Source organism: Arvicola amphibius, chromosome 9 (assembly GCF_903992535.2).
Source record: "Arvicola amphibius chromosome 9, mArvAmp1.2, whole genome shotgun sequence".
Classification (NCBI taxonomy): Eukaryota; Metazoa; Chordata; class Mammalia; order Rodentia; family Cricetidae; genus Arvicola; species Arvicola amphibius.
This window is the reverse complement of record NC_052055.2, coordinates 121,979,368-122,007,004: the sequence shown is the minus strand read 5'-3', so window position 1 is coordinate 122,007,004 and position 27,637 is coordinate 121,979,368. Positions and strand designations below refer to the sequence as shown.

General features: G+C 50.3%; 1 protein-coding gene across 4 annotated transcripts in view; it reads left to right on the top strand.

Moving 5' to 3' along the window:
- Anks1a (ankyrin repeat and sterile alpha motif domain containing 1A) overlaps positions 1-27,637 on the top strand; it is a 156,660-nt gene that overhangs the window by 88,843 nt on the left and 40,180 nt on the right. For all 4 annotated transcript variants that reach the window (XM_038341973.1, XM_038341972.1, XM_038341971.1 and 1 more), the window contains one exon: positions 5,081-5,667. In XM_038341973.1, the coding sequence (XP_038197901.1) occupies positions 5,081-5,667 (587 nt within the window). The remainder of the gene's footprint in view (positions 1-5,080; positions 5,668-27,637) is intronic.

Below are 27,637 nucleotides of genomic sequence, written 5' to 3'. Positions count from 1 at the left end.
TTGGCTGGAACAAAGAGAACTTGTCATAGAGTGTTGGATCTCAAATGTCAGTCTGTCTTCCAGAGACAGAGCAGCACTGTTGAAACCCTAGGAGTGGGGTGACAGCAGGGGAGCTGCTCTCAAAAGGATTGAGCTCCGGAGTCTTGGCTCGGGAAAGGCTGGTGCAGGAATAGCTTGCAGCCAGGAGCCATCATGAATCTCTGAGGGTAACTAGAACCTATCCTAGAGGGACAGAAGGAAGTTATGGGGAGGGGGAAGGGTGGGATAAGGTTTCAGGGGTAGGATGACAGGAGGGTGCCCCCAAGTGTGGGTGAACAAGGGCAGGGTGCTAAGGGAGGTTCTGAAGTTTCTAGCCTGGCTGAGAAAGTGTTATATAACCAGTACGGATGGGGATTGGGAGGGCCGTGATTGAAGTAGGACGCTACATCTAGAACATCTGTGTGGGCATGCCCGTAGCACCAGAGACGTGGTTCTGAAGATTTTGAGAGAGGCTGAGGTTAGAAGGGCTGAGCCAGAGAGGAAAGAATGGGAGCAGCAGCAAACTGAATGATCTCTAAGACATGAGCACAGGCTGGGTGGAAGTCTATGTTTCCACAGACCTGGGACCTGTTGCTTCCTTTTTGACTGTTCATTTTCAAGTCATTAGCATGGGAAGGCATTTTAAAGATAGTCCCTAAATATTGAGCGTGTGACTCGAGAAGGCATTTTAAAGATAGTCCCTAAATATTGAGCGTGTGACTCGAATAGCCTTAAACCTGATGTGCAGGTGAGCAGGACAAGAGGTCACAAGTTTCACACCAACACGGACAGCGGAGTGGAGCTGTCCCAAGCAGCTACCACAGCCTTTATCCCAGGTGGCAGAAACTCTAAGATTTGCAGGTCAAAGAATTAACACCGTGTGCAGTGACTCCAGGGTAGAAGGAGAGGACTAGAAAGTGTCCGGCCATCAGAGGGCTGTTGCTACATCCTAGTGGTGCAGGGCTCCTCTGAGACAAAGGGGAAGAAGTGAAGTTCCCTGGTGTTGACATGGGACAGGATGGAGCAGTTACAACCTGTCTTGCAGTCTTCTGGGGAGACTGTCACGTCCTCCAGAAGGTGCTGTGGGTAAAGATGCTGGCTTGAAAGAACAGAAGAGACAGTCGCTCTGATGGTGACATCAGAGCGTTCAGAAAGAAGGACAAAGGAATTAAGTTGACCCCATCAGGTACTGGGGCTTGCATCAGAACACTTTCTTCCTTTTGGTCTGGCCTTCAGGGTCATTTACCTTCTTGAAACTCCAGTTTCTGTGTAAATAAGGGGCACCAGTTCTTCATGGTTGTTGAGAATTCTAGTACCATGAACATAGAGCAGAGATTCCTAGAGGGAAGTCTCAGGAACCAACTGGGTGAGCAGAGTTTACTAAGGTAACCTGGAGGAGTCAGTGTGGTGAGCAGGGGGAACCTTGAGGAGTGAGCACAATGAGCAGAGGAACCCTGGGGAGCTGGTGGAGTAAGGTAAATCTAAGGGGGAATGGGTTAGTTGTTTCTTGAGACTGGAGCAGGCTCAACCTTGCAGCAGCTGCAGAAGAGAAAACAAGCAGTTGCGAATGCCCAGCATTGGTGTTAGAGCTGGGACTTAAACCCTGATCCACAGAGTGCAGACCCATGACTAAAACCATTTCACCACCCGAAGGGCTGCAGAGACAGAGGCGATCGTACACTCCAGAGTCTCGGGGTGTCCTCATGCATCCCAGCTGTTCATGTTCTGAGCAAGATCCTAAGAGGGAAGGTCACTGGGTGGACTGTCACTTGGACCTCTTGACTCCTATCCGTCATCTGTTCTATTCTTGGGTTGCTGTGGACTGGAATGGACTCCTTCAGACCCTGGTCTGTAGTAGTGCCTGCGTCACGTGGTCAGAACCTTTCTCCTTGAGAAAGTGTGTGCCATCAAGAGCAGTGCAACCTTGTGTTGGGACTACTAGACACAGATGCCTTCAGCATGTTCTTTCTTGCTTTTTTTGAGACAGAATCTTGCTATGTAGCCTGACTGACATTGAATTCAGAGCAGTTCTCCTGCCTCAGAATCCAGAATTGAATTATAGATTTGAGCCCTGGAATGGTTTGAATAAGATGTCCTTCATAGCCTTGGACGTTGGAGTACTTGGTCCCCAGTTGGTAGCACTATTTGGGAAGCTCAGGAGGTGTGGCCTTGTTGGAGGAAGCGTGGCACTGGGGCAGCTTTGGAAGTGTGAAGGTTCACTCTGTGCCATGCTTGCTGTTCAGAATGTAAGCCCTCAGTTTCTTCTGTTAGTTGCCTTGGTCATGGTGTTTTCTTCTGGAAATAGAAAAGTCACTTAAGCCTCCATGCTTAGGCTAGGTACAGTTTTGGGGGGACAGACAATGCACTAGTGTATTAAGATCCTGATTTCAGCCGCACATTGTGGCATGCAGTGTAGTTGCAGCGCTGAGGAGCAGCATGGCGAGTTTGCAGCCAACCTGGGCTATAGAGTTCTAAGCTAGCCAGGGCTACCTAGCAAGACACTGTCTCGGCACACACAGAGAGGGAGGTGGGACAGAGGGGGTCAGGCAGACTGGCACACTAAAGTTCCTGTGCCTTGCTGAGTTAGCTCTTCCAATGCAGAGGCTTCTCTCCTGTTGACAGGTTTGCAGGCTGTACTTCTGTGACTGGCAGAGGTTCTTTCCCTCCACAGATCTCCATCCTACACAAGCTCCTCTCCCTTCTCCCTGCCCACAGCCTTCCCTGGCATCTCTCTGGTGTTGGCATCTGCTTCCCTTTCTTCATTGATGGCTGGCATGAATGAGTGGCTGTCTGAAGGGCTTCATTGTCAGCTCCCCCAGTAAGCAGCTAGAACCTTCTCTGACTTGGGTTTTGAGCCCTACCGGTTCGGTGAGCCAAGAAGTCTCCCAGTGCTGGGCTATGGAGTTCTCCTTCTGTTGCCCCTTCACCACCCACAAATGGTTCCCTAAGAGCCTGGAAGCTGATGCGGAGGAGCAAAGGCCTGTGTCCTGCACCCAGGCCCCTTCCTGAATATCAACAGGGATAACAGATGGCAGACCCATCCACCTCTCCAAGGAAAACACTGTTACCCCGAACCTTCATTAGATGGTCACGTGTTGTTTTCTTTGTAGCCTCAACATATAGTTAGCAGGCAGCTTTGGCCTGGTGCCCATTGTCATAGTATGTGTGCAGCTATGAAGTCATGGCTTCCCCAGGCCCCAGTTAAACTGAATGGAACTCTTCTCTGTTTTCTCTACCTGGAGAACTCATTCAGGTTGTTCACGCCTTTTTCACAGGCAGGACCTGCCCTGTAGAGTATAGGATTAGTGAATGGAGGGTGTGAACTCCATAGTGGTCAGATGTAAAGAAGGGAGGCACCGCAGTTCATATTTCTGAGTTCCCATGGTTTAGTGATCAGAGCCTGTAGTGAGTTAGCTGCTCCTCTGCCCTGCAGACCTGCCGAGAGCTGAGCCGTGCGGGCGCCTGGAGAGAGCTGGTTGTTGGGGCCTGTAGAGACTTTCTCAGAAGAACCAGCACTATGAGACCCTAGCGTGCCCCTCATGTATGTGACATGCTGGTCATCTACACCCCTCCTCCCCAACTTTCTTCCCTGTGTTGTATACTGAGCCTCCTCAAAGACCTTGCAGCTGCCAGTGGGAAAGCAAGAAAGTGTGGAGTGGGAGCTGTACTCTGCAGCAAAAGAGGCACCAGGCAGCACTGTACAGCATCCAAGGGACAGGTCCCATCTCTGATTGTGGGGACTGGGATTCTCATCACTGTTGTGGTGACTGGGGGATTTTTAAGCATCAAGTAGTCCAGCCAGAGTCTTAGCAAGATGTCTGACCACACAGCTGGAGAGGAGCAGAGCCAGTTCTTCTTCCTGGGTGAACCTCTGCCCAAACCACCCTGGGCAAAGTATGCCGTGCCCGGGGCCACAGATTACTCGTCCGTGAAAACACTGTACCACACACTCTGCTCAGTGGCTCTCCAGCCCCACGAGCAGTTCTCGGGTTGTTTGGACAGATGAGGGATTCTTTGGTTCCATGCCATGGAAGTGGCATAGGTGCTGCACTGCATGTAGACGGTGTGCTGGGTATGGTTCACTGCCGGGTGTGCTGTGGCCTCAGCTGATGGCGCGGGTGCAGATCTGTGATAGGGCTGAGCTCCCACCAGGTGCCCCAGGGTGGCACTGACGTGAGACGTGGACTCGGCCGCTGATTTACACGACTTCATGGCAGAAGTTTCTGAGAGTGTGGCAGTAGTTGGCCTCGGGAACTAGCGGTGTCAGGTTTCTAGGGTGTAAGGGAGGTCTCCCGGGAGCAGCAGCTGTCTCCTGGTTTGACAAACTAGACTGTTTCCTTTTCTAGTGGATCAGTGAAGGTTAAACTTAAACAAATATGAGCGAGCAGCTGGGCGGCCTTGGCAGGAGTGAGCGGCACACATTCTCCAAAAGAAAAAGGGGGAAAGTCTGTTCCTGCGGAAGGACGAGGCGTGGATGTGGATCTGAGTGGCCGGGAGGAGGAAGGAAGCAGTTACTTCCCCTCTGTTTTGTTTTGCACTTTCAGTTAAGGAATTCCAGAAGTTGCAGGTTGTGATTGTGACCTCCCTTTTCCCCTCACAGCTGCTTGCCAGCGGAAGGGCGGGCGGGCGGCTCTAAACACTGGCCTTCATGGGAATTATCCAGAGTCCCAGGGGCCACTCTCGCTGGCGTACTCTCGCGCCCTGTCCCTCGTTCTGTCCTTATGTGTGTCCTTTCTGTCTGTAGTTAACGCTTCTCCTGGCCTTATATAGCAAGGTCTGGTCGGTAATGTTAACAGAGGTCTAACTGGGGGATGGCTGCCAGGCAGCATTAATCAGACCAGTGTTTGGAATTTCATAAATGCTGTGACTTTGGGTACAAATTGAACATGAACAATATGAAACTGTTTCCCTCCCTCCTCTCTTCTGTTCTCTCCCTCCCCTCAGCCTACCCAGCCTCACTCTGCCTCTCTGTTGTGAACTCTGCTCTGCCATCACGCGCTGCATAAGAACTCTGTTGATTCTTACCACGTTTAATTTTTTATTTCTCTTTGTCCACTCCAAGACCACAGGCGGAGCAGCGGCAGCCGGAGCCAGGACTCTGTGGAGGGGCAGGACGGGCAGGTCCCGGAGCAGTTCTCCGGTCTCCTCCACGGCTCCTCCCCAGTGTGTGAGGTGGGGCAGGACCCTTTCCAGCTGCTTACTGCCCCCAGCCAGAACCACCCAGAGTCCCCCCAGCAGGACGCCTGCCACGAGGCCAGCATGCAGCTAGAGGAGCCAGGCGTGCAAGGCACTGGAAACCCACAGCCCGGCTTCCTGGACCAAAGCAAGAGAGTGGGCTTCCCACCAGGCCTGAGTGCCGCAGCCGGCCGAGCACACCTCCAGACTCTGACTCACACAGTCTCTCTGCACCCTGCTGGGGCTGAGGAAGAGGAGGACAGGAGCGGGGCCAGAAGCCGAGCCCCTCCCACTAGCAAGCCCAAGGCTGAGCTTAAGCTCAGCCGCAGTTTGTCAAAGTCTGACTCTGACCTCCTGACCTGCTCCCCCACGGAGGACACCACGATGGGGAGTCGCAGCGAGTCTTTGTCCAACTGCAGCCTTGGGAAGAAGAGACTGGAGAAGTCACCTTCGTTTGCCTCTGAGTGGGACGAGGTAAGGCTGCTGTGATGTCACAGAGAATTGGGGCTGGCCGACCTGGCTGTAGCCCACTCCAACTCACCATGTACTGGCTTCTGGGACCAGGATCTGTGCCAGGGCTGCCCCATCCCTGAGCACTGTGCTGAGAGTCTCTCCAGTGATAGTTACTATGGCACGCTCCAAGAAGCCAGGGTCCCAGAGGACATGTCCCCGAATGGTTAAACCTGAGGGTGGAGGCCCGGCAGGGCAGGGTAGGGCTGAGGGAGGGACAGTTCCTAGAAATGATATGTGTTTGGAAACATTTGGAGCCCCTCCGCCCGTCCCACTCTGAAGTTACTTCAGAAGGGCCCTGTCACTGGCTGCGTGTCCTTGGAGAGGCTGAGGGAAGAGCAGGCTTAGCAGGGCAGCAGGTGGGGATAGCCGGGAGTGCTGGGAAGAAGCTGTGGAGAGGGGTTCCAGGGACGATGTTCTATTCTGGGTTCCTCCTGGCTATTCTTGCCATGTTCTTGCAACCCATAAGCCTCTCCCAGCAGATGCACGCAGCCCGTCCCACATTCCCAGCTCTGTTAGCAGAGCCTTTGGAGGCTCAAGAATCAAAGATTGGTGAGGAGAAAGCATTTCTGGTGTGAGACCTGGGGTTCTTCTTAACCACTGTTACTGAACATTTGGAGGTAGAACTGACTATTTCCCAGAGACTTTTAGAGTGCCCTACTAGGCAGAAGAACATGTGTCTGAATGATTGGCAAATACCCTAGGAATGTTAAAATACCTGCCTTACAGTCTGTTTGCTGGGACGGAGCTGCCTTTGAAGTGGACTCAGCCTGTCTCCCGGGAACAATCTTGGGATGCATTAAGCGCTCTAAAAGGAGGGGGCAGTACAGCTGCCACGTGCCTACGAACAGTCTGTAGCCCTTATGCCCAGCCCAGCTTGATGGTGTTGCTACTGCAAAGTTACGCAAACCAAAACCCATGCCATTCCCAGTGTGGGACAGGGCAGGGCAACTCCTTCTGCTCCTTGTCTCCAGATAAGACCAGGCTTGGGACTGTTGAGACAGACACAGGAATCCCTGTGCAAATGATTTTTCATTGCTTAGTCAAAGCCTTGGTGGACCTGTTCCAGAAAGGTGCCAGGCTCTAGAGGGAAATCACTGTGTGAAGTTGCTCCTGGGTGCCCCAGATTACATTGGAGGGTATGTGTGTAAGATGATGTCCCTCGCTGGGTGATGCTAGGACTTGGGAGGCAGAGGCAGGCGGATCTCTGTGAGTTTGAGACCAGTCTAGTCTACAGAGCAAGTTCCAGGACAGGCTCCAAAGCTAGAGAAACACTGTCTTGAAAAAAAAAAAAGAAAGGAAGGAAGGAGGAAAGAGAGAGAGAGAGAGAGAGAGAGAGAGAGAGAGAGAGAGAGAGAGAGAGAAGAAAAAGATGTCCCTCAGAACATCTTTAGGATGATGGCCCAGGAGTGGTCAGAGACATGGGGGAGCAGTAAAGTCAGTAGACAGGACCCGAGTGTGAGAAGAAGCTTCCAGAAGGACCGTGGAGACATGGGGATTAGACTGCAGTCAAGGGGCTAATGACTCCTTTGTTCAAACCAGACTGAGGCTGGCACATGAAGAGAGAATATGAACAGATAGTTTGTTGGGGCTAGGAGAGGAGGGCGTTGAGCTCCTGGAGTGTGCAGGTGTGAGTGGAGGGGTGCGGAGATGGCGGAGAGTAGACGTGGACCCCTCCATTCACAACAAAGAGAGGCCCTGAGGTGAGGCAAGAGCAGTATGGCGGGATCTGCTAGAAGGCGGCTTGGCTGACTGAATTCCTCTTCATGGCTCCTGTCCTAGGCGTCCTCACCCTAAGATCCTGATGCTGGGCAAGCACAGTCCACCAAGGTGTGGCACTGCCAGGCAGCCTTATGGACTCTCGCCTTGTATTTCCTCCTGGAGAACAAGCCAGTCACCATGGCAGTGCCCAGCCTGAGCGAAGCTGGCCACTTAGACCTACACAAAGTTTCTCTGCTTTTTAATGTGATACGGTTTTTATGCTGTTACCACCTTCACAGACACACACAGTTTTTTCCAAGATGGGGTTTTACTATGTGGCATAGGCTGACCTCAAATTTAAGATTTGCTTCCCAGCCACGGCCCTTGACTGTTGGGATCACTGGTGTGAGCCACCATGCTGGGCTCTGGACTAAAGCACCAGAAGCGCCGCTGTGCTTCTCAGGTTTGTTTGATTGATTGTTGGTCTCGTGTGTAGCCTAGCCTGGCCTTGAGCTTGCAGTCCTGGGGTTGTAGATATGCACCACTATGCCAGACTACTTTGCTGTATCTTAAATCCGAGAAAATGTGAAGATAGTTGAGCCATTATGAAAGATTTGAGCCCTGCTCACAAAATCAGGCATGCTGTGGGTAGTCCAGCATCCATGTGCTGTTCTGGGGACGGACCCACAGCGTGTGGTCCTGTGTTCAGCCTGTGCATTGCTGGGGGGCAGACCCATGTTTGGAAGTCCAGCGACAGTCTTTTTTGAAGTGCTGGGGATGGAACCCACATGCTAGGTTCTGTACCCCTGAGCTACATCCCCAGCCTCTCAGCATTGCTTTTGAGCCATAATTTGCTTGTTTTTGTGGATTCCTGTCTCTGAAAAAAATCTCAGAAGTTGTTCACTGGACTAGTCCTGAACCCAAGCCTCTGGTGGGCTGTCCCATATGAGGGCCTTGGTGCTGACTGCGTGTGCCCCCCCCCCCACAGGGCCTTGAGGCTGCATCACTGCATCCTGTGCGTGCTTAGCTTCTCCTTGGTGAACTTTGGGTCCACAGTCTTGGGGAAGCAGCTCTGAAGAAGGCAGGGCACAGGTACCTCCTCACTGAGGCCTGGGAGGGAGAGGAAAGGTCCAGGGCAGCTGTGGTGTAGCACTGAGGAGTTGCAGTGAGTCTGGCTGGCGCTTCTAGAAGACAGTGCAACGTGGAGACATTTTGGGCCTCTCTGGAATTTGGCTCTAAAGCCATTGCCACCATCCACTCCACATCCCGTGGATGTTCTCTACATCCTCAGGTTTATTCTTTATTGTGGAACAGCCCCAAGTAGGAACACGTGGAAGTACCTAACAGTTCCTGGCGTGCCCAAGGAGGTAGCTACATGGCAGAGTCTAGTATTGTCACTTCCTGGAGCTTTGGAGAAACAGAACTGAATCAAGACTGTCTTCTGTACCATTCGTACTACTACATGCACTACGGTCCTGTAGCGCCTGTACTTTGTGTACTATGGTACTATGCCTGTAGTACCGCCTTCACTACAGGACGGTGGTTCACGAGTTGGGCAAGGGCCTGGAGATTGAAATACATACACACAGACAGAGACATGGATCATCCTTGAAACAAGAATGCCAGCTTTATTGTGTTCCAGCAGCTTATATAGTGCCTTCCCTGACCAATGGCCACGCCCTAGCTCTCCGGATCCTTCAGCTGCAAGCCCGCTGCTGGAAACCACGCCCCTGCCATCAGGGTCTCGTGCTCAGAGCAGCTGCAAGCTTAGGTTGTTCAGAGCAGCTGCAAGCACAGGAAAACAAGCTGTTTACTCTGGCAGGCAAAGGGTCATAGAAAACTCAGGGTCTGAGAGTCCGAAGTCCCCAACAGTTTTCAACCTTAGGAAAGGCAGCACTCTTTGTGGGTGATCCTCAGGTGGTGGCCAAGTGACTGGCACACAGCAGAGTTCAAGCCCTTCATGTGACCCTCTTCCCATGTGGCTTGCCACCACCACCACAGAGAGAGGGAGCGTACACTGGCCTGGTAGAACCAAGCAGACATCCTTTGGTCTTGGAGGGGCTGTGAGCCTCCTTCTCTTCCGAGAGAACATGGGAGAGAACTCAGCCCCCGCGGGTCCACTGAATGCATGTTATGTACTGTGACCAGCAGGGCTGATGGCCAACGTGCTCTGCCTGAGAGCGTGCTTAGCTCAGAGGGTTGGGGTCATGCTGCTTACTGCTGCTGATGCAGCCCTTGGTGAACTGCCCTGGGCAAGATGACTTCTGAGTGCTGGCCTGGTGAAGATCAGCCTGCAACAGAGCATCCAGTAAAGACACTAGCCTTTTTCTTATGTCCTACTAGAGTCTTGCTAATGAAGAAGTAATGGAGTTTGCTTACTAAAGAGCTCTGCCTAAGAGGGCCCTCTGATGCCAGACTCCAGATGTTATCTGAGTTCTCCAGTCAAGTTCGAGCATGAGCCCTGCAGCTCACTGGCAGGTAAATTGAGAAGCTGTGTATCAAGGATAAGGGAAAACCACATGTACCTCCCACATAGGTAACCTATGTGAATATTTGTTACATAGCCAAATTTGGTTTGTATGTTTACCAATTTATAATTTACTTTTCTTACCCAATAACTGCACATTATAGATACCTTTCCATCACAAGGTAGAATTTGGAGCTGAAGTCAGTATTGTCCCCTGCCCTTTATGTATGTTGTTAGGAATCTACCCCAGGACCCATGCGTGCTAGTCCAGTGCTCTGCCATCAGGTTGTCCCAACCCCCTTGGACCCGAATGTTCAGTGTTGTTTGTGTAGCTGCACTAGCATTGCTGGGCTTCCAAGATGCGGTGTCCACCATGTCCTCCTACCCTTCAAGTCCGTTCCCTTCCATCAACATTGTTAACCTGCCTGTATGCTCTACATTGACAGTCCCAGGGAGAGCTGGGCTGGTTGTGTCCCTCTGGGAAAGGTACCATTCCTATGAGGGGCCTTTTGCAGTAACAGTTCTGTCCAGGTTCTAGTCCCGCTACCTTTGAGCATGAGTTCCCCACTGTGACTTGTCACTATCCCTGAAGCCTACCTTCCACCAAGAAGCTTAATATTGGCACTGTTTGCATAAATAAATGCTGGCTTTTTTGTTGTTGTTTGGTAGCCCATGCTGGCCTTAAACTCATGGTAGTCCTTCTGCTAGACTGTGCCTGTGAGATCCTGGGATTACAGGTGTGTGCCCCTCTGCCCAGCAATAATGCCGTTATCAAGTCTCCTCAGTGGAAGGAGACGGGAACTTATTTGTCTAAGCAAATGTAGATGGCTTGTGCTGAGCACAGCTCTGGCAAACTGATTTTTGTGTGCAGTGCTTGAGTGTTCAGGATGCTGAGAGATGGGGGGGGGGGGTGGGTCAGAACCCACAGCTTTTCCCACTTCCGGCCGTAGGAAAGGCTCCAGAGCTCCATTTGCCAAGGTGGCAGCTTCAGTGGTGTCTGAGTCTCTAGATAAACTCCTAGCTGCCTCCTGCCCCCAGTCACATGTGCAGCAGCAGAAGCAGTTGATGTCAGAATTAAATGTCTTCTATGCCATAGTGTCTGTAACCAACCCTGCCATGCCAAGCAAGTCCCAAGGATAGTAAAGCCCTTTGCATAAAATGGCAGAGCCACTTAGAACCAGTTCATACACCACTGCATGCTTCGTGCCGTCTCTGGGTTTCTTACGGTGCCTAACAGAGTGGAGCGCTGCAGGAGTGGTTGTTTAACTCTGTAATGTAGACAGCGAAAGCAATGGTGGGTGCAGAACATCGGCGTCAGCTTACTGCCCATAACTTTTTACTCTAGTTGGTTGGACCTGCAGGGATAAGCCCCTCAGAAGTGGGCGCTGTCTGTAAGAGCAGAGACAACCGCCTGGTCAGGTTGTGTAGGTACAAACGTCTGTGAACTAGGTTCCCCACATGCCTGCTTTTGAATGGGATCGAGGATTATGAAGGAGAAAACCACAGAAAGCTGCTTGTCTACTTAGCATAAATATCTGAGTCAGGGAACACTTGGCTGAAGGCTTACGTGATAAATTTGTGTTTTGTAATCAGCTGTCATAAATATTAAACAAGTGGGAGATGGTGGAGGGCAGGAACGTGCTCCATATGCCTTCTCCATAGGCCCAGAGTGATTCCTGCTTCGGGATGTCCATTCGGACAGAGCTCACTGTGCTTCAGTCTGAAGGGATGGCAGGAAGAGCACCCTTCCAGGCCAAGTCCACAGGCTTCCCCTTTTCCAGCACTGTCCCTTAGAGCTAGCATGATGTCATCAAGAGGGGAGATGATTGGTGCATCTCCACAGAGGCCTTGTCCGCCTTTAACCCCTGAGAAGACAAGAGGTCTGTGCTTCCACCGACAACTCGAAGCATGTCACAGGTCTGCAGTGTGCATTGTTCCTTGGTATGTAAACAGGCATACTTTATACCGAGCACAGCCCTCCCACTCAAAACAAGAATGTGGCACTCCCGCCTCTGGGGACAGCCCGGAGCCTGGAATGTATTTAAGTTGCTTCCTGGCGCACACTGGAGTCACAGCTTCCCTTCATCCTCTGTTTCCGTGGTTTTAGGTCTGAGGCATTTTGCTCTTACTGCTTAAGTCACTCTTGCTTCCAGGCAGCTCTGCATCTTTTTTTTTTTTTTTTTTGATATTTATTGAGCTCTACATTTTTCTCTGCTCCCCTCCCTGCCTCTCCCCTCCCCCCTCAACCCTCCCTCAAGGTCCCCATGCTCCCAATTTACTCAGGAGATCTTGTCTTTTTCTACTTCCCATGTAGACTATATCTATGTAAGTCTCTCTTAGTGTCCGCATTGTTGTCTATGTTCTCTGGGATTGTGGTTTGTAGGCTGGCTTTCTTTGCTTTATGTTTAAAAACCACCTATGAGTGAATACATGTGATAATTGTCTTTCTGTGTCTGGGTTACCTCACTCAAAATAATGCTTTCTAGCTCCATCCATTTTCTTGCAAAATTCAAGATGTTATTTTTTCTGCTGTGTAGTACTCCATTATGTAAATGTACCACATTTTCCTTATCCATTCTTCCGTCAAGGGGCATTTAGGTTGTTTCCTAACAAAGGTTGACAAACAAAGCTGCTATGAGCATAGTTGAGCACATGTCCTTGTGGCACAATTGAGCATCCTTTGGATATATACCCAGATTTCTCCTTCTATTTATACTCTCTGCCTGTCAGCTCCACCTATCCTTGTTCCTGCCTTGCTGTTGGCTGTTTAGCTCTGTATTAGGACCATCAGGTGTTTTAGATAGGCAAAGAATCACCGCTTCACAGAGTTAAACAAATGCAACAGAAACCAAAAGCAACACACCTTTACATCGTTAAACAAATGTACAAATGTTCCACAGCATAAACAAAAGTAACACACCTTAAAATAATATTCTACAACAAGCGAGTTCCAGGACAGCCTAGCAGGGCTACATAGAGAGACGCTGTCTCTAAAAAGCAAACAAGCAAAACAAAACAAACCCAGCTCTGGTGACACATGGAAGTGAGTGAGTAGACTATTCAGACGGGATCTTATTTTCTCCTGACTTGTTTTGAGGGGCGGTACTTGAAGGTCTTACTATGTAGATGACAACAGTGAAGTTAGGGGTGCCCCATCATACCCAGCTTCCGCATACTGGGGCATGTCTAGACATACACGCCCTGACTCCAGTTTCGTCGTCAGCGCACCAGGCTGTGGAAGGAAAGGTTTGGTATGATTTCTGCAATGGTAGTTTGCCTCGGATAATTCTAAACAGTGGCATCCGAGACACAGTAGGCATCTTTTTAGTGTTTTTTTTCTTCGCCGTTATTCATCAATCTAGTTTGTTAAGTGCCTGCTGTGTCCCAGGCTCTGTTGTAGATGCTGGGAAACACCTTGTTCAAAAAGACAGAGCCTCTGGCTTTCTCGGTGCGGGCACTCTAGAAAGCTAGCCTGGAGAGGGAAAGGGGGTAAATAAGCAGGTTTGCTAGTGTGTTGTTAGTCCGCAGGAGAGGACTAAGGTAAAGGATGCGGCCAAGCTATGGTGTGGCAGGCGGAGGGAGGAGCCAGCAGCTTATTCAGCTACTTTGTTTCTCTGTAGAAGAAACTTCAAATTCCAAGCTGTGCTCACATGTCACAGAGAGGACTCCTTCCTGGTCCCCTCCCTGTCACACTGCTGCCCGCCTTTCTTCATCTGTTCCTGTGGGTTTGGTTTGGTTTGTTGTTTTTCCTTCAGACTGTGTCTGCACCTTTTAAATACTGTGCATCATGTTTCTAAGTTGTGGGCTATGGTGAAATCTGAGCCCTTGAGACTCCCTCAGGTTCCATCATGCTTTCTGCTGGGTGGGATCCCCGGGCGAGTTCTGCTGCATCCCTATCTCAGGAGAAGTTTTCATGAACTTACCACGTGATCAGTGGAGCTGAAACCTAAATTCCAGGGTTCTAAGACAAGGGAAGGGGTTCAGAATTACTAAGACGGTGGTTCAGTGAGTGGTTCAGGCGTAAAGACCTCCAAGGTGATCAGTGCAGGTGTAAGAGGCCCCGCCACAAGGAATTTGCCTTGTATGCCGTTCAGGCTTTCCCTAGGAGCCTGGTGCATCTTACATGTGTCCCCCAGGAGCCTGGTACATCTTACATGTGTGCCACTGGAGCATGGTGTATCTTACAGGCATCCTCCAGGAGCCCAGTGCATCCTACATGTGTCTCCCTCCAGGAGCCCAGTGCATCCTACATATGTCTCCCTCCAGGAGCCTGGTGCATCTTACATGTGTCTCCCCCCAGGAGCCTGGTGCATCTTACATGTGTCTCCCCACAGGAGCCTGGTGCATCTTACATGTGTCTCCCCGCAGGAGCCTGGTACATCTTACATTTGTCCCCTGGAGTGTGATACGTTTTGTATATGTACCCCTAGGAGGCTGGTACATGAGTTGCAAATTTCACCACAGCCAGTTACAGAATGAAATATAGGGACTTCAGTCTCCTCTCTGGCCTTGGGTGGAGTTTATAGGTCAGTATAGCAGGAGTTTCCTAAGGCACTAGATACGAAAGCAGAAGATGATGTCCTCAGAGTTAACTGGTACTATGTGGTTAACGTTGCAGCTAAATGATTACTTGGCCAGATAGTGAGGGGACAAGCCTTTATTTTGTACGACTCCAGGAAAGCAGTTCCTGGAGCTCATTTTGGCTTCCTTGGGGCTCTGCAACCCTCAGGCAGCACAGAGGCACCCCCACCCCAGGGAGGAGGTGTATAATAGTCTAAGGTCGTAGCTCCAGACTTGTAGCAGGTTGCTCTTCCAGCTCAGGGTTTTTGTGTCTTCCCCGGTGGTGTTCTCTTTCTGTGCCACTGAGTAAGTGGGTAGAAGGAAGCCTGGGCCTGTGGCTAAGTGGCTCTTGGGCTGTGTCTCACAGCTCTCATGACCCTGTGTCTGCACCACAGGACCCACCTGTCCATAGCTGTAGGCAGCCTGTTTGTCTGTCTGGACAGGTGGGAAACCATCTGAGCTCAGTAGGGGCTGACAAATGACAGTTTGTCTGGCAATCTGTTCCTGGCTAGCCTGATTTAAACAGCTAAGAAGCCATTGTAAACCCCCAAGAGTCCTGTGCTTTGTACAAATGTTCTGCTTTCTTCCCATTTTCTTCTTTCTTTCCGGAGTTGGGGAGGGGTGTTGAGACAGAGTATCACTCACAGATGGGGCTGGTCTGGAGCTCTTGGTGAGCTTCCTGGGTTGAAGGTCACAGGCATGCACTCTTGTGCCCACCTGCCTTCCATGTCCAGTGAGGCCTTGTCTGTTGGGCAAGGACAGGCCCTAGAGTTTCAGCTGGGAAGCTGCTCTCCATGCTGGCACCAATGGTTTCCTGGAGAAGTTTCTCTCCAACCACCAGCCCTGCCCACCATGCTGCTCAGAGGACGGTAGAGAACGCTGAAACTCAGTGGCCGTGACTGAGGCGAACCTCTTGACGTCACATCGCTGCTCAGCTTTGAGCTGTGCCTGTGCCTCTGGAGGGTGTGTGTGTCCTAAGCAGCCCCTTCTGCCCAACTGGCTGTGGAAATCCAGGCAGAGCCAACTCTGAAAGTGGAATGTTTATACCCTGGGGATTTTTTTAAAAAAGTTAATACCAACCATTGACCAGAAATAAATGTTTGTTTTTTTCCTCAGTAATAGGTCTTGCTCTGTGAGCCAGGTTGACCTTGGATGTTCTGACGCCAACCTCAGCTCCTGGGTTGGTGGGATTGCGAGTACATACCACCACACCCAGCCATGTGGCTGCAAATTCAGAAGTATTTAGTGAGGAACAGGGAGTGAGAAGTGAGTCTTCCCACCTTCTTATACCCCCAGTTCTTCTCCCTAGTCGCTAGTACCCTGCTCATGCTAGAGCGTCTCCAACATAGCAAACATTGTTCTCTTTAAGATAAAGACAATACTGTGTGTATGTGCTGTGCAAATCCTTTTTTGTCTGATAATAGCTTTTTAGATGACTAACCAAGAGCATGCAGAGCTTAGTCCTAGGACCCTGCGGTACGCACACACTGTTGTCCACTGCAGAAGGTTCCTGCTGGTGGACTGGCAATTGTATGGTGCTCTTGCTGATTAAGAAGAGTACTGGGCAATGGCAGATGACACCAAATGGCTGGCTTCCTGTCAAACTTGCTCTCCCACTCAAAATACACAAAAAAAGCTGCTTTTCTGTGCTCCCTAGCATAGGGTAATCAACAAGTAACACGTCCAGCACTTAGCTTAGCAGATTGGCAGTAGTTCTTTTTTTTTTTTTTTTTTTTTTTTTTTAAGGCAAATGTGTATGTAGCCTAGACTGTCTATGAACTTAAGTTCCCCTTTCTCCGCCTCCAGTGCTGGAGTTACAGGCATGCACCACTGCTTTCCAGTGTGTCTCGCTTCAGATGAGGTTGGCACTTCTTCCATTTGCTTAAAATCTGCTTCAAATCAACAGCAGCAGAAACTCTAGCCAGCTGTGACGTAGCATGAATCTCAGTCCTCGGGAGGTAGAAGTATGAAGATGAGAAGTTCAGGGTCAACCTCAGCTACAAAGTAAGTTCTGGCTAGCCTGTGCTAGTTGAGTCCCTAGCTCAAAAACAAAAGATAAAATCAGAGAGCCGTTTCCTTTCTCTTTCCTTGACTGTTGAAGTGCTCTTCTTACCTACTGTAGAAGCTCTGTGTGTCTGAAGGGCTTGGTCCTTCAAGTCGACATCTGCTTTTTAGGTTTGTTTCTCCTGCTGACGATGGGACCCAGGACCCTGTGCATGCTGGGAAGTGCTCCATTGCTGAGCTGAGCTCTTGGTGCTTGCACCTCATTCTTTTAAAAAAAAAAAAATGCAAGAAAATTTAAATTTTATTTTCTTTTGTTTTGATTGTTTTTCGAGACAGGGTTTCTCTGTATAGTCCTTGTTGTCCTGGATCTCACTCTGTCGACCAGGCTGGCCTCAAACTCAGAGATCTACCTGCCTCTGCTTCCAAGTGCTAGGATTAAAGGCATGAGCCATTTTAATGCAATCTTTAAGATGTTATCTTAATTACTTGTATATGGGGGCGGGATGTACATGTGAATGAAGGTGCCTGCAGAGGCCAGGAAAGGAACTCAGTTCCTCTGGGAGCTGGAGTTACAAGTGGTTTGAACCACTGATGGGGGAGCTAGGAGCAGCACTCCGTCCTCTGCCCTCTGCAGGAGCATCTCCCAAGCTGTCTCAGCTGCCCTCTCTAGCCCCAGAAATGAGCACCCTTCTAAAGTTACCTGCTTTTCCTCAGTGACCTCCGCCTTGGGTTAAAAAGATCTCCCCCAAACAGCACTGTTTTCCCTCTGAACTTTATGGCTTGGCTTTTCAGCCCTGGTTTCTTCTGGGATTTCTGTTTTGTTGCTGAGCTCTCTGTCAGTTTGTAGCAGTGATCTGATCTAGTCCAAAGTGTAGTTTGTTTTTTGAGAGGAGGAGCTGAAGGAACTGGCCTATGACCTTGCGGTTGATAAATGGAGGAGGAGGTGCCTTGTAGCACAATTGATTTTAGAACTCAAAAATTTTTGGATTATTCTTGTTTCAATTATTAGAATACTTTTAAATATTACATTTACTTTTGTGGATGTGTGCACGTAGAGAGGACAACTTGCAGGAGTCGATTCTTTCCCCTGGGTGGGCTGTGGGGATGAACTCAGGTCATCAGGCCCAGTGGCACTCATCAGACTCTGAATCCAGCCCCTCAGCCCCTCAGCGTGTGAAGGAAAGCCTTTGGACCAGGCGGCAGTGGCGCACGCCTTTAATCCCAGCACTCGGGGGCAGAGGTGGGCAGATCTCTGTGAATTCAAGGCCAGCCTGGTCTACAAGAGCTAGCTCCAGGACAGGCTCCAAAGCTACAGAGAAACCCTGTCTCGAAAAACCAAAAAAAAAAAAAAAAAAAGGGTCCCTTGGGAGAGGGCCTCCAGTGACCAGCTCCACGCCCAGTCCCGACTAAGGCACTTTTCTGCTGTCGGGGGCCAACTGTTCACTTTGTTTCCATTTGTTTGTTTCTTTTGTGACTTTCAAAGTGAGTAGTGGTTTCCACCAAATTCTCAAGTCCCTCCACCTGAGTTCAGTGTGGCCCCAGCCCGTGAACAGAACCCCTATTCTCTAGAGTGCCTGCTGGCTTTAGCCTGGACACTGCACATTCCTCTGTCACCGTGAGATCGTGGGAAGTCCTTTCCCATTTCCAGCGTTCCTATTTCTGCCCCCCCCTCTCTCTCTCTGTGTGTGTGTGTGTGTGTGTGTGTGTGTGTGTGTTTTCCAGCTGCTCTACCCTGCTCTGCTCTGCTGAGCCACATTGGGCAGAAGAGTGGGTATGGGATGCGTGCTACATCTTGCACCTGATCCTACTTTATCCAGGAATTGCATGTGTCTCCCACATCCTCAGAAGTTAAGAGACCAGTCTGTCAGGGAGCTCAGTCAGTGATGGCCCCTTAATGCTCCCTGAGATGCCATTCCCATCAGAGGCTGCAATGGAAGCTGCTGTACTGTGTACATGCACATTGCTTTTGCTTTTTGTTAGTTTGTTTGTTTTTTTCAGGGGAGGGGGTTGTTGGTTTGGTTTTTTTGTGTGTGTTATTATTTTTTCCTTCCTTCTCTGGTGCTGGAACATTGAACACAGGAACCCACACATACCCCGCCCAACTCTATCACTGACCTCCATCCACAGCTACCTGTCACACTTTGAACTCTTCCTCCCGCGACTCCTGCCTGGAAAATACAGTGGGACCTCTTCCTGTGCTGTCACTTCTGGCACAATCAGCATAGGTCTTCCTTGTGTCCCACAATGTGACAGTGGCTCTGGCTGTCCTCCCTAGAACTTGGCCTGCTCTGGATCAGTGAGACTTTCTCAGGCAAATTATAGCAGCATCACTCACTGGCCTTAATTTGCTGCGTAGATGCCTTTGCACCAGTTTTTTATTTGAAATCAATAGGACAGATGAAGACTGGAGAGCCGGGTCCTAGAGAGGCTGTGGCCCAGGTGTCATTCACCAGGGTTTTCTCCTGACATCTCTTCTCCTCCCTTTCCAGTCCCCCACGTCTCCTGGATCGCCTGGGCAGGCACAACCTCTGGCTTCTCCAGGCTCTTACAGTGGCTGCCTCTCCATGCTCCTAACAATTTCACATCTCTGTCCCATCACAAGCAGAGAGTAGACTCCTCGGCTGGAGCGGGACAGTCTTCACGTGATAGTGTCTGGTGTGGCCTCTGTCCCCGCCCTCTGACATCATGTTCTCTGGCCCTGGGCTTGCCCTTGCTCTGCCTCAGTCAGTTTATACCACCTGCTCACTAAGGACTCCTTTCTCCGTTTCTTGTGTTGAAGTTCAGCCTACATTAAAAGCTCACTCTATCATGTCTTCCCTACATGGTTTGGGTGTGTGTGTGTGTGTGTATTATAGGCATGTTTTCTTTTCAGGCATATACACCTGTGTAGTTCATATGCATCTTTTGTCACTTATAACCTTACTACCTTTTTTGTTTGTTTTTTTTTTTTTTTTTTCAAGACAGGGAGGGTTTTGTGTGTGTAACAGCCCTGGCTGTCCTGGAACTCGCTTAGTAGACCAGGCTGACCTTGAACTCAGAGATCTATCTGCCTCTTCCTCCAGAGTACTGGGATTAAAGGTGTGACCACTACCTAGCCACTACTTTTTGATGTAGAGGCTTCCACTGAACTTGGAGCTGACTGTCTAGACTGGCTAGCCAGCAATCTCCAGGGGTCCTCCTGTCTCCCCTGCCCTTCACCCACCCCCCGCATTAGGGTTATTGATGCATGCCATGGCATCTGAGTTCAGATTCTTAGGCTTGTGCAGCAGGCATCTTACCCAGTGAGCTTTCTCCAGTCACAGTTCCCCACAGTTATCGAAAGCCTGCTGCATGCCTAGCATTGCTTACGAGTTGGTCATGCAAACGAAAATATGAACATGAGAAACACCCAACTTTGGCTGAGCCTGGCAGCCCAGGCCTGTAATCCCAGCTGCTCAGGAGGCTGAGGCAAGAGGATCACAAACTCAAGGCCTGACTGGACTGCAGAATTAAAGACTAGATGCTATCTCGAGACAAAGTAAAATAAACAATGGACTGAGTCTATCGCTCAGTGGTATGGAGTGCTTGCCTTGCATGCCTGAGCCCCTCGGTTCTATACCTACTGCTGTTTAGAACAACAAAATAAAAGACAGCCCACTTTTGAGGCACTTAAGTGTCTAAAGGGAGACTGATGTTAAACCAGTTCAAACTGGTAAGATTATCACAAATGAAATAAATGCTCTTGAAGAGAGACCTCGGAGGTGGGGTGCTAGACCCTGACAACCTGACAAGCTGCTGAGACCAGTGAAGGGTAGGCCCTGTCTGTCTTCATAACACCCCCCTCCCATCCTGGATTTGCAGTCTGCTTGGGCTGCCCTCTCTCCCACTGTCCAGCACTGTGTGTGTTGATCTTGGTTATGTGTGCGAGGCCTGTCTTCCCAGTCAGATCAGAGCCCTTTGAAGGTAGTAGCCACAGGTCACTCTATAAGCCCTCAGGCTCCCCAGCCCACAGACAGAGGGGGGAGAGAGAGAGAGAGAGAGAGAGAGAGAGAGAGAGAGAGAGAGAGAGAGAGAGAGAGAGAGAGAGAGAGAGAGAGAGAGAGAGAGAGGAAGGGAGGAGAGAGAGGGAAAGAAAGGAAAAAAAAGAAATTGGAGTCAGTGATTAAGGACCCGGAAGGACGACAGGGATGCTGGATGTCCTCAGTCCTTAAAGTGCCATGATCCCTCTTAACCTCTCAGGGTCTGAGCCGCTGAAGGCCTTGCCACATGCTCTGGCCTGATAGGATCTTGCTTCTCCAGGGCATTCAGTTTTGAGTTTGCTTTTTCATTCCCTGGTAATAAGTAGTTGCCCCTTCATACTGCAGCACGGGTTATAAGGAAACGAGACTCACTGCTTCAGAGATGTTCGATTTCAGGAGAGGTTCCAACATGATTTCTTAGGTTTATCTCTCTTTATTAAAGTTTAAACTGTTTACCTCAAACATGCTGGCTTGAAAAGATGAGATTGAACTTAACATTTAAATGTCTATTTTAAGATTTTGCTATTGTTACTATTCAGACACTCTGTAGCCATAGCTGGACTGGAACTCATGACAGTCCTCCTGCCTCAGTCTCCCAAGTGCTGGGGTTAAAGATGTAAACCATTCTGTACAGATGTAAACTGGGGTTAAAGATGTAAGCTCAGTAAGCTTTAATCTAACTCCATCCTCTGCTCTTTCCCCATTATTAATATAAGTACGGTTTCTGAAGAAAGGAACCATAGGAGCCCCCTTGGTAAAGTCACTGTATATTAGATTCCTTCATTTTCAAGGACCCAAGTGTAAGTCCAGACAGAAATCAGTTTGGCAGGTTCATTAGATCGAAAGGAGAAAAGAAACCAGTGGTATGCAGTCCCTTGAGAGAAACACACCAGCTCCTGCCCAGGTAACTTCATCTGTCCCATCGTCCCCAAAAGTCCAGTTCAGCTCGTGCACTGCTCAGCACCTCCCCAGCCAGAGCCATGCTTAAAGCCATCTGCGAATGGCTTTCTGGAAGTGTAGTCAAGAAAGCGGAGGGCTCACATCGCTGACATGCACGATACCAGTGGCATCACTTTGATGAGTGTTCTTGGTGGAGCATGAGCCCTAGCCTGGCTCTGGTCCCTGCAGGGAAAGCTTTTCCTGCTAAGTTCTCTGGAAGGGTCGAGCCCATCTGGCCCTTTCACTCGGGACAAGCTCTGCTATTTCTTCTGGTGTTTTGAGCATTCGCCCCCCTCTGACAGGAGCGCAGATGGCTGCCCTTGAGGGTGGAATCGAGGCTGTTGGTCCTCCTGCAGTGAGGGCCTGGAGTCTCTCCTGCCCTGGTCTATGTCCCTGGGTAGGCCTGGGGAGGCTGCTGCTGCCCACCGGAGAACGCTACTAAGGCTGACAGAGTCACTGACACCCACAGTTCCTTTGGTCTGAAAAAGAATATATACTGAGCCCCTCCTGCCCGGTTTATAGCTGCATACTTAAGGGGTAAGAATAGCCCCTTGCCATGACCTTCAATTTTACGCTTAGCCTGGGGGAGGAGCTTCCTGGTAGTTCCTGCTGGGGTTTCTTGCTGTTTAACTGTCTTTTACCACTCGCTTTGGCATTTCCTTTTCCGAGGAGAAAGTGCTGCATGTGTTGTGTGTTTCATGGAGGGCAGTTCACTGCAGAGTATGGGCCAGCTATGGAGTGGGTCCCTGTTTGACTGCACCATAGTTAGTACCATTTTTTTTCTCCCTGGAATCAACCCTGAGGCACCCTTGGAAGGTGAATGGGGTGGGAGCTTGTTCGTGCCTCCAGCTCCACCCAGCATGTTTCTCCTGTGAGTGGCAGGAGGTGAGCAGGGTGCATGAAGGCCACTTAGTGACTTGGGCCAGAGAGTATGAAGCAAGAAAATGACAACAGTCCTGGATCAGACCCAAGCCTGTGGGGCGTTCTCTCTGCATTTGGGAGCATGTGTGCGCCAGCCAAGTCTGGGCTGTGCCCTTTAATTGCCTAGTTTAAACCATATTTTTTTTATTGTTCTAATTAAAATACATTTCCAAGCTGGGCAGTGGCGCATGCTTTTAATCCCAGTTCTGGGAGACAGAGGTATGTGGATCTCTGAGTTCAAATCCAACCTAGTCTATGTAGTGAGTTCTAAGGCAGAGCTACACAGTGAGACCTTGTCTTGAAAATTTAAAAAAAAAAAAGGAAGGAAGGAAAGAAAATGACTTGAGTCAGTATCTTGGCATTGTTTGAGAAATTTTATGTAATAAGGTAAATAAATGTCTTCAGCATTGATCTAGAAAAGGAAATGAAGCTTTACAAATCCGAGCTGAGATTGTCAACTAACAAATTGTGGAGACTAACAAAGCCACAAAACTGGGTCCAAGTAGAGCAGTGGTTGACAGGTGTGACAGCAGGCACAGAAGCTTAGCCGTGATCGTGAACCTGGCATCCCCAGCTAAAGCACAGATGCTGAGACTTAGGCTGGTATTTTAAACATAAACAAGCAGCTCAGCTGACACCGGCGCATGAACCCGAGGGACTCGTTGCCATGTGAGGAGAACAGGTTGGCTTAGGAACAGGCTCTCCCTGAGTAACAGGCCAGCGGCACTGGCTGGCCTCCCTGAGCCCTGTTCTCAGCCTCACTGCCAGCGCTGACCAGGCTGGCTGGCACCGAGCCCTTTGCTTTACCAACAGGTATTTATGGCGCCCACTGTTTCAGGCTGTGCGGGGTGCCTTGGGCAGGGGGTGGAGCTGAAGGACACAACACTCCAGGCTTGTAGCCTGCAGGGGCCGTTCCTGATGCCACAGAAAGAGCTTTGAGAGCAGAGCGTATGCTAAGGCAGGGGCTAGGACCCAAGCAAGTCTCAGTGGTTTCCCTATTGACTTACATTTTGTGTGTTAGGACAAGAATAGCTTTCTGGGTTTCTTCTCTAAGGCTGAAGCATGTTGGAAAAGGGCAGGACTCATGTTGGCCCACCATAAGGACTCTGCTTCCACCCTTTCAGCCCTAATGCCTCAGCGACATTAGGTCTTAGAGTGGGTGTCTGTTAGGACAGGGTCTTCCCTGCAGCCTGGCTACTCAGTACCAGGGCTCCCCTGGCCTGTCCATACAGAGCCATCCACAGTTCTGCTGTCTTCCATGGGTACACTCTCTATAAAACAAGAAAAGACAAGATATTCCCTGTGTATTTCCTGTGGGGCCTGCAAGGTCAGAGCTGGGTGGCTTCCTCCAGCACCAGCGCTCCCTGAGCGGAGTGACTGGATGCCCTTCACAGGTGGCTGCTCCACCTTCCTGCACTCTGCCTGCTTTGCATTCCAAGCAGGAGGGCTCCTTAAAGCCCAGCTGAGGTTACCACAGCATCTTGGGTTCTGGTGGGAGCCTAGCTTCCTTCAGCGGTGCTGTGATTAACTGTCATGATATACCAGGGGAGCCAATCAAGAGCAAGAGCTCATGCTGGGGGCTTCTGCATTTTCAGTTGCCGTTGGGTGTCGTACTATCTCACCTTGGCAACACCTTTAATTGACATTCATTGAACCGTGTTGGACTGACTCCAACCACCCAGCAAGGTCCATGGGCCCAGACACTAGCAGTCCTTGGCCGTCCTTGGACAGCCCGCCATCGTGGTTGGCTGCTGCAGCAGGCAGTGTGTTTCTGCAGCTTTGCCTTGTGCAGCCCCAGAGCCAGACGGTCCTAAACGTGAGCAACTGAGGCTCACACAGGAGGTGACCTCAGTCTCACCTGACCTTTGACACAGGCTAAGTCTCTGATGCTTAGCAACATCCTGGCACAGGTGGGGCACTTGTTGAGTACCTGAGTAAGCCCAGGCCTCCTGGCATCTGTCTGAGTAGTAGAGTTAATTTTTACCTTTTTTTTGGTGTAAGCTATCATTGTACAAACCCAGTGTGAGTGTACAGGATGAGATAGTGCCACCCGTTTCTCTGCACCTGGTGATGTCACCAGTGCTGACCTTCCCTCAGTTCCCCTTGTGTGTGCCCCTCTAGCTATGTGTCTCAGAAGTGTTGTCGGCCAGCGCCACAGCTCCACAGAAGAGCCATGGGAGCTGCTCTTGCTGCTTCTCATCCTTCATAATTAGAAACCTGAGCTGCAGATGGTCTGGCTCCCAGAGTGCCCTGGGACCCAAGCATGGGGTTCCTTAACACTGGTAGTCAAATGAAATCTAATGCAGCTTTTGGCTCGCATATCCAATAGGTGTGGTTACTGTGCCAGGGGTAGCTAGGCAGATGAAAGTTGTTCATACGTGTGGAAGTCACATTCACATTGTGAACACACGTCCTCCCACCCTACACAGGCTTTTGGGTGGCTGTTGGCCGCCTTTCTGCTGTTGTGGATTTTTTTCCACTCCTCATTTATACTCAGTGTATTTGGCTTTTGGACCTCATTCCCCTGTGAGCACCTATCTTAGGTTGAGTTCTCCAAAAGCAGGAATTAAAACCAAACTGCTTATTTGGAGGTGACTCCAGGGAGCGCTAATTGGAGCTGAGGAGGGACCAGTGACTTCCTGGACAGTAGGACACAGACCTCCTTAGACTTTGGGGGTGGAACAAGGGTTAAAGAATTGCAATGTGCCAGGCGGCGGTGGGACATGCCTTTAATCCCAGCACTCAGGAGGCAGGGGCAGGTGGATCTCTCTGAGTTCAAGACCTGGTCTACAGAGTGAGTTCCAGGACTGACTCCATAGCTACTGAGAAACCCTGTCCTGGAAAAAAAAAATGCAATGTAAGCCGCTCCCCTCAGGGGAGGTGGGACTAATGCTTATGGTGACCCCCTCCCAGGGGCTACAGGGACTTCCAAGTTACACCTGCTGAGTGCCAGCTGGCGGTGGGGTGCTGCCATGGGTAATCTCAGCAACCTGCTCCCCCACTCCTCTGCTGCCCTGTGTGCTGCCCCTTGGGTCTTAGAGGATCACTGCCACTGCCCTTCTGCTTGGGGGCTGCATGGTGGCAGGGTATTGTGAGAATAGACTGACCCTCAGGGTTAGCCAGGGAGAGCAGGGTTCAGTGAGTTAAAAAAAAAAAAAACCCAAAACTGAGTAGTGAAGACAGCTGACCTCAAGCCCCTTTCTCAGGAGAGAGCGGTAAAGGAGGGGAGAGGCTCTGGTGGAAGAGCGGAAAGCAGAACAGGTGTATGGATGCTCACTAGCCAAACCACCAGGCTCATTTCCTCAGCCCCAGCCCAAACTCCTGTCCACAGTGGGAAGGAAGGGAGCCTGTGCCAGCCTCCCTTGGGGTAGGTGTCCTGGCACTTTGTATGTCTGCCAGGCTGGTGAAGATGGAGACTGCCTCCCCAGTGCAGCGGCCACAGTAGGAAAGAACTAAGGCCAGAGGACCAGAGGTATGTCAGCACTTTGTTCTGTTCTGTCTGTCCTTCCCAGTGTTTGGCTCAGCTGACCTTTCTTCTATTTAAAAAAAAAAAAGGCATGGTTAATTTCACATTCTTTTTCTTCACCCAAATGCCTTATTTTAGAATAGTTGTGTACTTACAAGCGGTTCCAGGAATGGTTCCAGGTGGTCCTGTAGTGCCAGTCCCTGTTTCTGCCTGTGGGCACTGCTCCAGAACTGACAGAGACAGCCCTGCCGTGCCACGGCAGCATCCTGCACTGAGCACTCACGGAGATTTCCCTCATCTGCCCCCAGGTCTGTGCTTCATTCCTATGTGCTGAGAAAAGTTAAGTGGAGACACGGCTTGGCCTTGGTCAAGTACAGGGTCACTGCCCCATGTCTCCCAGGTGAGCTGGGACACGCTGTGCCCTGGCTGGAGGCTGCCTTGTCAGAGAGGCAGGTGTGTGCTTCTGCTTTGAGGGTATTTAGTGGCCCTTGTCTTTGTGCTTCTGTGGATATTCAGGCGTGGTAGAGTCAGTGTCAGCTCTGAGGGAATCTGGAGTCCCATGTGCAGCCCCTCACGACAGTTCTCCCAGCTTATAGACACCATACCCCTGTGTGTGGCAAAGGCCTCGGTGCCACACACTTTCTTCACCTTCCAGCATCTGAATTGGAGGGCCACCATTCAGGGTGCCTTCACTAAGTACTGCCCCATAACTCCCACTGCCTGTCACAGAGTCAGTGGGGTTTAGCAGAAGGCAGAAAGTAGGACATAGCCAGTGCAGTGCCTGGTGTGGTTATTCCTAAATCATCAAGCATCTTAGGGTCTCTACATTGCACTGATTGACCTAGCGACTCAAAGAGGTCCCTGCTCCTCCTGTGTCCTCACCCTCCAGTCCTGCCTGCCCACTGACATGTTGGAGAGAACCTGCACCAGCTGACCGCACTCTTACTCCTGGAAGCAAATTGGGTAGGATGGAGGATTCTAGAAGCTTTCTTCTTCACATTCTTTGCTGTTTGGTGTTTTATTAAAACATGGGTTTTCTGTGTAGCCCTGCCTATCCTCAAACTTGCTCTGTAGACCAGGCTGGCCTCAAACTCAGAAATCCTGCCTCCTGAGTGCTGGGGTTAAAGGTGTGCGACACCATCACCCAGCATGCCTCGTGGTTTGATTAGAGCCATCCTGTTTGTTTCCAACCCCACAGGAGCATAATTGAGATTCTGATGTGCACATAGCCTGAGCTCCCTGCCCAGTCTTCCCCTCTCTCCTGTTGCCCTAGAACTTGGGAAGGAACAAAGTGGCCCAGCCATGGTTTTGCTGCATCTGAAATGAGCACATGTTCCATCCTAAGTCTTTATTGATTATTGGAACAAAAGTGGGAAACATAGAGATTGGCAGAAATCCCATAAGTAACCAGAAGTGGGACTCTTATAAAATTAGGAGAAACACTAAGAGAAACAGTTGCCCTGGGTCTTACTCTCATTAATAAACTGGGTATTTCTTGGCTCCTCTGGCAGACCTTCTGTTTTTCTGAAGAACCCAGACACACACAAAGCCCTGCAGACCCAGCCTTGGCACTGACCCTTACTACAGAGCCACTGGGCTTGGGGGTGATGCTGCCATGGGGTCTTCATGCAGACTAAGGCTGCAGAGCATTGCCAGCTCATGGCTAGGGCAGCCTTGGGGTCTCCCAGCACAAGGCATCAGGGTGGCCATGTGGCCATTTCTCCTGCCTTCCCCCAATCTGTGTGTTGCTTATCTTACATCCTTTCCAATAAAAATGGTCATTTCATAGTTTCTCCCTGCAGCTCCCTTGACAGTGCACCACATATAGAGTCTCAGAGCCTTTCCAAGGGGTGGGGTCCTATACTTAACTCTGTGCTT